A 12,346-nucleotide genomic window follows, 5' to 3' on the forward strand; every position below is an offset into this window, starting at 1 on the left:
TATTTTATAAATGCATATTTATTAAACTTAACATTCATACTTAATAAGGTATTTAAAAAAAAAGAGAAAGAAACTATTAATATGTAATTAACAAGGAACTGTGAGACCCAAACGTTCTTCCATGTCTACCCTTATAATATCAAGACGGACACCGTAATTTTTGGCCTTCGTCAAGAAGTTGTTAAAGTTTATGCTTGCGCAGAGCTTATTGACGAGAGTTTGAGCGATAGGAGATCCCAACATCCTGTTAAAGTCTGCGAAAACAGCAGAGTTAGCCACTCTCTCCAGGTAGAGGGACTTGAGCTGGTCTGTAGGTACCACAGCTTCGACTTCATCGAGGAAACCACGGATTCCACCAATATTTCTGGTAGCATGGGAACTTGGTTTGAGCGATGGCAAGTGTAAATATTCATTGACTTTATTGACCAGGTAATATGCATCGAGACCAGCGCTCTGTGCGTAGTTTAGAATATGAATCCATTCAGGAATACTTTCAATTTCAGTGATCAAGGTTTTGAACTCATATGATTGGAAGTACTCGAGTACTTGTTGGAATTCAATATCTTGTGTTTTGTATCGGTGAACAATTTCGATAATTTCTTTTATAGGAATTAGGTCAACAAATTTTTGCAATTCGTCAGCAAGAGCACCGTTTCCAGTGCGTGGAACTGTGAAAGCCTCCAGAGGGCTGATTACGGCAAGAATGGCCAAAATAGTCAAAGCGAATTTCATCTGTAAATAATGGCGATATAAAAATATTTAAGAAAGATAGAAATTTATAAATATTTTAAGTAATATTAACATTATTAATAACATTAAATATTGTTAACATTTTTAAATGTTAAATATTAATATTGAATCATTATCTAAATTTATCAAATAAGTATAGTGTTCTTGATACTTATATAATATTTATATTTCTTTTGTATTTTTCTATATTTTAAAGTATTGTTTATTGTTCTACTTACCATGTTGCCTCTGCAAATGTTTTCTTTTGAATACTTGATTACTCTAGCCTACCAGTCAGTTTATATACTCCTTTAACACTAACCTAATACTCATACGATAAGATTATATCATTTGTGATATTATAGACACATTCAAAATTAACCATACAATTGACTAAATAATATCGATATAGTGATTGAATATATATTGTATAATAGTACTCTTTTTAATAAAATTATTATGTTAAATGATAAATATAGCAAATATTACTAATTACCAATATAGAAAGTAATTTCATTTAGGAAATATTAAAGATACGTTAAGGAATAAACGAAATGATATATATAGATTCTGATATTTGATTTGTTAATAAATTATATTAATATTAATATTTGTTAATAAAGATAGAAATAGAAAAAAGAAATGTTTCTCAAAAATTGTTTTTGATGACAAACGTCATTTTGTAAACATTATGAGATAATGAAATAAAAATAAATATTCTAGATTTTGACACAACTTTAAAATTAATAATTTTTTGAGTAATTAGTATATAGAATTTTTTTTGACTAATTTAGATAAATATAAGAATAATATAAGAAGTTATAACAAAAATTGAAATCGAAAAAAAATAAAATTAATATAATACTATATAATATATATATAATATTATATATAATAAAATTATATATAATTTTTGTATAAGTATTTAATCTTTATAATAACTATAATTATAATTACTATTATTTTCTATCTTGTGATTAATCTTAATTTCAATATCTTTATTTTGAATAATTCCAAAATTAATTTCAAAATTAATTCTATATTATAAAAAATAATTATAGACAAAAGTTCAAAAAAAAAAATAATTATTATATCATAGAAAATAGCAATAACAGGAAATCTAAGGATATCTAAAAATGTTATTATAATTGTTCTCCAAAGACAAATATTACTTTTAACATTCCACCTGTGTTACAATAGAAAGTTATATTAAATTATTTTCTATTGCTGTCCAAGCAAACTTTTGTTCGATATTATAGTAGCACATGGTAGTAACAGCCTATAGCGGACTCATCGTTATCGATATAATGGCTTTGAAGATTTTCATGACGAAACAAGAAACAATAAGAAAAATATGTTCACCGTTAGATCTACTTTGATTTTTCGAGAGATCTTGATATTTTAATATAGACAATTTCTTATTGAAATCGAACTTGTTGCATAAAAAATGAATTTCTCATAAAAAATCAATTAAGTAAATGATTAATGATTTTTAAGAAATGAACTCGAATTTACGGATTACAGATTATGATTTCGAATGTGTATTAGAAAGTCGCGTGTACACGTGTATTAAAAATGTCTATAATCTATGATCTATATAATGATAATATCTAATATTTATATTGAAATTAAAAGAATTGTTTTCTTTTTGTTTAACACATTTTTTTATTACTTTTTTTATTTTTTTAAAACTTTTGATTTAATTTTCTCAAAAAAATTTTTAATGATCATGATGAAACATACTTATATATTTTAATGAACATTTATAAAATTTTATTCATTTATAATCTAATATTGAAATTCCATTTTTCTGAAATTTCAGTATTTTACCAAAACGACTTTGATTTATTTGTAAAATGATGATTTCGTGATGATTTTTATTATCATTTAAAAAATTTTTTATAAATTTTTTTATTTAATTGTGAAATCATTTGATTAATCTATTTCATATTAATAATTAAGAACAATGAAAAAATGAAATTGATTGAAATTTTAAAAAATCTTTATTTCACATAAATATAGTTAACAAATACAATTAACAATTATTATGTAATAAAAGATTTTTTTTAAATACATAAGAACCGATAACATCATTAATTGAGTGTTCTACATGCTTATCTATTTATATGCGAACCGGATAAGCACAAAATGAGCCATTATTGAGAACATTTAAATGTGTTATTCGATTGGTCATTTTCGAAGAGCATACGATATGAGATAAAATTATGAAAATAAGATATATTTGAATTTGCTTTATTCTTTTGTTTTAATAAACATAATTGTTTTGATAAACATAATGATTATTCTGAAATAGCACTCAAATATAATTAAAATAAAATAGCATTTCTTGATTTTATATATTATTGAAAATTTTAAATTAATTTTAAGTTTTCTTTATGTTTGTAATATTCTTTTTATAAATAATATAAATATAATTAATAAATTTATAATATTATATAATATATAATAAACATAATTAATAATAATTTTATTTTATACGTCTAAATGACAAAATTATCAAGAAAAACATATGAAATCATGTAAACACTTAATTCAATATCAATCTATCCACTAATTATTTAAAAAAAATTTTAATTGATTATAATGTCAGTGCTATAATATTGCTATAATTATAAGTGTTAAATTAAAACACTTTCTTATTTATATATTTAATTTTTTAATCATTTGAATTTCATATAAATATTAAAATCCAATTTTTTATATTTTTTAAAAGATTTATAAAGATTTATTACATTAAGATTTATATATAAAGATTTAGTACATTAAAATAATATTATTATTCGAAATTCGAAATTCAATCCAAAATAAATGATTTACTTATAAAATTTATTTCAAGAATATAGGAAATATTTTTTAGAATGCATTTATATATTTTTCAATTCATATAATATGAATAATTGAATCTATTATAATATCTGAACTTAAACAAAAATCGAATATTTTATGACCATAAATTTATTCAAGTTCAAATTGATTCAATAGTATATCTAACTTATATTTTTAATAATTTAAAATAATTAATGAAAAATAAATTAATCATTTACGAATTTTTTTTATATAATACCTTTTATTTTCATTTAGTTTTTATACATGTATAGTAAAAAAGATTATTGATATATTGATGATCAATTATTATTTTTTTAATTCTAATCTATTGGATTTCAGAAGATAAAAAATATAAAAAAATTTACACATGATTAAATGTTTTGTTTTTGTAACTTTTACTAATAGGTATATATATATATTTGCTAATTATTGAAAAGATATTATTTTTTAATATTGGTGACTTTTTAATCAAGGTCATCATTCTGAATAGTGTTATGAAAATCTTATTTGATCGTTGTTTATTAAAAATTATTTTTTTCTATGCAGTTTAGATTAAATCAAATTAGTTTTAAGATTTACACAATTGATGGCTTCACGAAGAGATTAAAAAACTAGCTTAAATCATATAAATTCTCAATCATATAAAATTCAATGTAAAATTAGTTAAATCATTATTAAATCATTATTAAATCAATTAAGTAAGTTTTTATTTAATTTTAATTTATGATAAAATTAAACTTAAAATTAATATAAATTAAATGATGTCTAAAGAAAAATTTATTTAATTTTTGATTACGTTTAAATATAAATAGAAATTATATAATAGAATATATAAATAGAAATTAAAAAATTATCGAGATCAGTAAATGATATCTTTTTGTAAATATTTATCATATATTTTTCTTTTTATGTTTGAAAAAATATATATCTATATTTTATAAAAAAGGATTAACATTTAATAGGAACTTTAGAGCTTTAAGATATTTATGCTTTTTTTTATAATATCAAGATGCTGTTAGATATCTTTTGGCTTTCAAAATAACGTTAAAATTTCCTGTTTGTGCAGATCTTATTGATGAATGTTTAGAAATGAGGCATCTTGATAAATTTGAAAAATATATGAGAACTATATAGCAGAATCCTGTTATAGATCTATTAAATCCAAAGGTATCAAATTCAATAAACAGACAACAAATTCCATTAATAATTCTGATAAAATGAAGAAAATAATAAAAAATTAATACAAGTATTGAAAAGTACAAGTATTTATTAATTTTGTTGATAGTACATGTCAAGATCATACATATCTTGTATATTCGAATGTATATACGAATATTCTATAGCAAATTCGGGAATGACTTCAATTTCAATAATGAAAAGTCTAATATTTGAAGAATATTTAAACAATTCTATAATAGAATTTGAAATTGTCTTTTTTAAAAGCGAATAACCGCGATAATTTGATGGGAATAAGATTATTAAAACTGCAATTCATTAAGGATGGACACTATTTCTGAAGCTTGGAACTTTGTAAACCACAAAGTTTTTATTAAAGTTGTTATTAAATACAACCAGGACAGTCAAGATTGGCAAAGAAAATTTCATCTGTGAAGATATAATGAACGTCAATGATAATATAAAAATATTTAAAAAATATAGAATGAATTCAAAATATAGATAGATTTCAAATATAGATAAATTTACATTTTTAAATGTATTGAATATTAATAGTGAATTAATAATATATATATAAAATATAATATATAATATATAATAATATATATATAAAAGTTATTGAAATTTAAAAATTCAGAAATATCTTAAACATGTTAAATAGATGAAGCTAATTTTAATATTAAATTATAAATGTAGACAATATTTTAGATGATATTAAGAAGTATAGAAATTTAAAAATATTTTAAATATAAATAAAATTATTTATTATAAATATAAAATATTTATCAAATATTAAATTAATTAAATATCAAATGTAATATTAAATTACAATCGAAATTAAAATCTTTCATATTGAGAAATAATTTATTCCACATTGCCTTTGTCAATATTTGCTTTGAATACAAGATAATTAATAGATTACAAGATTACTGGGATCACATAATCAATCTATATATAGATAATCTATCTAAATTAAAAGAATTAAAAATTCATATAATATATATTATTAATATTATTAAATATATATATATATATATATATATATATATATATATATATATATATATATATATACTAAAATTTGATTAAAAAATTCATATATATATATATATATATAAAATATTAATTCTTTCAATCAAATTCTAGCATTTTTTGACTATTATTATTTATCATAAATCTAATAGATATCATATGATAGATATAATAATCAATTAAATAAAAAATTAAATATAGAAACTATTTCTTCGTAGAAAATATAAAAAAAAAATAAAATATATTTTTAATATATATTTTTTTTATTTTCTTTCTTTCTTTTTAATAAAATTTTAATATTTTTAAGGATTAGGATATCTTATTTTAACTTATATATAAACAAAAATTTTTATACTTAATGGATATTATATATTAGTAGTTTTTTTTTGATAGATTAAAATTTTATCTCTATTAAAATACTGAGTTAATATATGTTAAAAATTGATATATGTTATATGGCATGGTATTACGCTCAATAGTCTAAGAAAATATAAAATTACATAAAAAGTAAATATAAATAAAAGTAAGAAGAGATGTGAATGGAGTTTATACCTTTAATTAGAAGACTATCGAATTGTACAAGTAAATAATTTATCTATATTTTAGTAATTTTTTTATATCTATATTTTGTAATAATATATTTACTAATGCGGATTATTTTTTCCCTAATAACAATATATTATTTTTTCAATTCGATAGAAAAAACTGGGACTAAAAGTTTCGAAAGTAAGATATTACGATAAATATATCTTCAAAATAAAAATAGTTATGCTTTTAATTGTTATCAATATAATCACATTCTGATCCTCAATCATACTACTCTGTCATAATGGTAAAATGGGAAAATGAATCTACAAAAATCTGAGATTTAACAAAAGTCTAAATAAGATAAGGTATGCAAAATATTAAATATTAATATATACATTATTCGATTATATACATTTTTTGATTCCTATTTTTCTATGATTCTATTTTGATTTATTTTCTATTCATAAATACAAAAAAATTAATAACTGATGCTTATAAATTAGATTACATTTTGTAATTATACGAATATATTGTAATAGAAAATATAATATAATAAGTCATATGATGAGCAGAATATTCTTAAATTATATATATCAATAATGACTAATTGTTATCAAATTCGAGACAATATGACAATAGTTTAATCTTCATTACAAATGTATAAATTATTCTAACTATCTAAAAATTTTGTCTTTTCTAATAAATTTCATTTTATTTTTTTACACTTTATATTTTCTATTTTATTTTATTATTATTATTTTATTAAATAATTATTAGATAAGATTATTATTATTACCATTATATTATTTTTAATAGACTATTAGAAATAGAAATATATTATTAAAGAATTATTAAATTATTATTAATAAAATTTCAAGTTAATCAATAGATTATTGTTTTTATATTTAATGTTTATGATTACTATATTATTTTGTTTTTTTTTAAGTAATATGTTTTTGTAGATTTGAAGCTTAAAAGATGTGTATTGTCAATAAAATTGTATTTCATTTCATTAAAATTCTATTTTTATTTTTCATAATTTATCCCAACAGGATAAGAACTAGTTTCATTCATGATGGAGTTAGTTGTTCTGTTTCAGTCAATATATATATATATATATTTATTTTTCATAGCAAGTCATTTATTTATATATATATAATATACAATATATATAAATAAATGACTTGCTATGAAAAATCTATTACATTATATATAAATAAATATTTTAATATTAGATATATTTAAAACTTTAAAATAATAATTAATAAATTTAATATTGTGTTACTCAAATAAAAAATTTTTTATATTATGTTATAATATTTTATATTATAATTATTATATTATTTATTTAATTTATTTTTTATCTTTTTACTTATTTTTTACTTATTTTCAAAACTTGAAACTTTTAATTCTGTCTGTACTAAAAGTCTGTACTATATATATATGAATTTATTATGCTTAAAATTTCTCTTAGTATTTTATTATGCCATTTTTCATTTGAATTATCTTTTATTTGAATTATATATTATATTCTTTTATAAAGAAGATACATTCAATTTGATTTTAATAATTTTGTGAAATAATAATTTGTTTGTAGTAATTAAATTGTAATTTCTTGTCATCAAGCCTGAATATCTATAACATTTTTTTAATATTCAAGGCAGTTTAAAATAAATATTATTGCTCTATTATATTGCCTCTATTAATGTTATCTTTGAATACAAAATCACTGAATAGATCACAAAATTATAATAAGATATTATTCAACTCATATTATGTATTTAATGATTTTTTTTAATCGAGTTCTCGCATTTTTTATTAGGTTATTATTAGATATAATAATATTATATGATAGGTATAATATCAATTATACCTGTAATATCAATTAAATATATAAATATATAAATTATAAGAAATTATAATATTATATTTAATATTTAATTATTTATATAATATTATTATATAATATTTAATATTTAAATTATTTTTCCTAGAAAATATTAAAAACTAGACAGAATATTAAACTAAATAATATATATAAAATATATATATAAAATAAAAAATATATTATATATATATATATATATATATATATATATATATATATAATATATTTTTTTTAATTTTTTTTTAGAATTAATATTTTTAATCTTTGATATTAAAAATTAAGAAGATTTAGAACGATTAAAATCTTATTTTCAAGAAGAAAGGAAGAAAATAAAAAAGTATATTATTCAATTTATTCTATGTCTTTGCTATTTTTTATGAAAGAATGATTTTTATTTAAATTAATATTACATCTTAATTTTTTTTTGATAGATTAAGATTTTTTCTTTATCAAAATGAAGATTCTAAACATCAAAATTAAAAAAAGTACGTTAAATGGCACTGAATGTGTACTATGATAAACGCAAAAAAATAAATTTACGCAATTTGTATTCTTCATTAAATATTAGATTCGTTGTTAAACAGTTTATATATATTTTAAATCTTTGCTGATAATATTATTTCTTTCTTGATAAATAATTAATAAATAATTGATAATAATAATTTGTATATTTCATATACTGATCAATATTTCAGATAATTTTTAATACAAATTGAAAATTTATATTGTCTTACAATTAATATTATATGATTCTCTTTTTCATTTTTTCAATCTTCAAAAATTATATTTTAGATATTTTGATTCTTAACTTTTACAAACAAATGTATATTTTTCTTTTCATACTTATAATTATAATTCTCCTTATTAAATAAATCAATAAATTTCAAAATAAATAAATTTGTTTGTCAAATTAAATCGAAAACATTTTTGGCAAAATATTTCCATCAACCTAATATTTCGAAAAAACTGGTCAAGAGGGCTCAAAAAGAAATCAGTTCGAACAGGTGTAATTCGACGAGAAGGATAGATAGTGAAGCAAACGCGACAGCCAATTGGAAATCTCCTTGGTTTGATGATCGAAAAAAAGAACGGATGGAATCGGTTTGATACGGAAAAGAGACGGAACTGGTCCTCCTTGGTTGGTACGAGGAACGGCCGTGCGGCTTTCAGACGAATCGAAAACGAAGAAAAAGTCCTGGATGATTCGAAGGGATCGAGGGAAGGAAACGTGGCGGAAAAGGTGGCCGTAACAAATCCTCGGCGAGTAATCGAGGTCGTGTCTTGGCCAGGTTTTACTCTCAAACACTTAACTCTATTGCGATTGGATTCCTTGCCAGTTCTCTACCAAAGCGCGAGATCTTCCTGTTCTATCCCTTGATCCTCTCTTCTACCGTTTCATTCCTATTCCGAGAGGTTTGTTTTCATTTTTTTTTCTTGGTAATCCACGTTCACTAGATAGTTAGATGATTGATTTCTTGTACATGAAAATCTTGCAAGTAATGACATGATAAAATATTCGAAAAAAACGAACGAAGATTTCGAATCTCGATACCGAATTCATAAATTGAATAATGGTAATGAATCGGGAACTTTTTAACTGAATAAATAATTAATTTTAATTGAATAAATACTAATTAAATCAAAGATTTTGAAGTAGATCATTATAATTTTAGATTATTGTATAATAATTGTTATATTCTTTGGCATAAATTTATACCTTATGAAATATTTAAGAATCTGAATGACATATATATGATATGATGAATTTGAATATATAAATTAAATTGATATATATATATTTTTTTAAGTAGAACGATCCATAATTTTGGAAAAATGGATTGTTTCTTATTTCGATTGTTGTATAGTAAATGTTATTTGCTTTGATATGAAGAAAAGAGTGAAAATAGACAGCAACATTTTGATATAATATTAATAATTTTGATTGTATATTTTCAAATATTATTAAAACATTCTTCTGGAATTTATATTAATAGTTATATTTCTTTTGTTTAATAGACATTTTACGTTTTGATTATTCTAATAATTGAATAAATTATTCTAATAATTGATTATTCTAATAAATGTTTAAAATAATATTTTTTATTAAAGTAAAATTTAATTTAGTTTATTTTGATTTTTAAAAAACAGAAAATGTAAGTTATATTATAATAATTGAAATTTCAAAAAATCAAAAAATACATAAAGTCCATAGCATTTTATTATATTATATTACAGCATATTCTATGAAATTCTTCAAAATTTTTTGATATTAAGTTGAATTGTGTAACAATAATTGAATTGAAATTAATATATTTTGATAATTGAATAAAACGATCGATGATTTCGGAATAATGGATTGTTTCTGCTTTTGATTTATTGCATATTAAATATCATTTTCATTATACTAATTATCGTATATTAGATAATTATATAATATTATTATATAATTTAATGTTTTATTTCTTATTTTCTATCAATATATTTTCTGGATTAATAAAAATTACTTAAATCATCTCAAATCATCATTCATAATTCATTTAAATCAAATGATAATTCATTTTGTCAATTAATTATTTATATTATTTAATTTTCATTTTCAATTTATCGAAAGCAAATTTTAACTATTTAAAAAAATTGATTTCTTTGAAAAAAACCTTTGAAAAGTCTTCAGATTTGTCAACGATGTCAGATCAAAAAATGATAACAAAATTGAATAACAAAAAATATATACGATATATAATCGATATCTTGATACATTTGTTGACGAGTGATATTTTACTTGTACATTTTAGATAACATTAATTGATGTGCACAAAGAATAAATAAATACAAAAATAGATATATGAATTATCGATTTCAATTAATAAACGATTTCAATCAAAATATCTTTAAACTATTTTTTTTCGATAATGTTATTATAAATTTTCATAATTCTCATTTATTGTGATAACAATAAATAATTAATAAAATAAATAATTGTAATAATTAATAAATAAATAAAAAATTATGTTTTTAGGGAATATTGAATCATGAATATTTCGAATTATTATAAAAATGCATAAAAACAATATCTATTGAAAATATACATTTCGCTCAAATTCATTTACAAGATTATATTTTTGAAAGTAGAAAAATATAAAAATACAATTTTTGATTATATTATTGTTGCAATAAATAAATAATATGAATAACTTCATATTCGTCATTGTAAAATTCAATTTATGATAGATATGATATTCATACAAAATTTGGAATAATTAGTATCAATTATAAGTAAAATTTATCTGTAATTCATAAAAACTCTGAAATCTAATATAAACATTTGAAAAATCTCTGAATCGAAATCTAAAGATATTAACAATTGATAGAGAATACAATTTCAGAAAAATGTAATTCAATATAGAAAGTTCAGAGGACTTTGAGAACATCATGGAAGACTATACTGCTAGTATCAATTACCAGATTTTAAATGTTTTCAATTGTAATATTTTTTTATTTTTTTTATATTTTTATGTATTATATACATATTATTATGCCATTATTCCTTCATAATAAAACGTTATTTCACTTGTAATGACGATTAGAAACAAATATCCATTAAAATTTTCATTATATACAAACTATAAAATATGATCATAAAATTGAATCAATAATTAATTATTTACATTATTAGTTATATAATAAATTAACAATATTATCATATTGTTAATATCAGAAAACAAGAAACTATAAACTTCTATAAACTTTTAGTCCATAATAATATATCTCATTCTTTATAATAATTATTATGGAATTTTCAAAATGTAAGTCTAATATTTTTATTTTTACTTAATCTACATGTATATTTTTTGTTATTTTTATTATATAATATTATTTTATTAATATGAATGTTAATAAAATAATAATATTATTATTTTTATTGTTTATAAATATTTTTTGTTATTTCATTTATAGTAAATTATCGTAAAATCAAATGATACTATGTGCAATATTTAGAAACGCTATATCCTAACATGATTTTCCTTTAAATATTAACCGTGTCCATTTCAAAGACTTTAGAGAAATTTAAATACAGAAAACAGAAAAATGCAAGTTATTCGCCAATTGTACATCTAGTTTCGAATTCTATTTAATATAGCATTGAAA

The 12,346-nt window shown here is 19.5% G+C and overlaps 1 protein-coding gene across 1 annotated transcript; it reads right to left on the reverse strand.

The window, feature by feature from the left end:
* On the reverse strand, nt 1-1,091 carry LOC107999825 (protein G12-like). The gene is made up of 2 exons (XM_017059852.3): nt 969-1,091; nt 1-732 (listed from the first exon to the last, which is right to left on the reverse strand). Exons 1-2 carry the CDS (start codon nt 969-971, stop codon nt 88-90), a joined length of 648 nt encoding a protein of 215 aa, XP_016915341.3. The 5' UTR covers nt 972-1,091; the 3' UTR covers nt 1-87.
* Between the last annotated feature and the right edge of the window lie 11,255 nt (nt 1,092-12,346).

Source organism: Apis cerana, linkage group LG1, assembly GCF_029169275.1.
Source record: "Apis cerana isolate GH-2021 linkage group LG1, AcerK_1.0, whole genome shotgun sequence".
Classification (NCBI taxonomy): Eukaryota; Metazoa; Arthropoda; class Insecta; order Hymenoptera; family Apidae; genus Apis; species Apis cerana.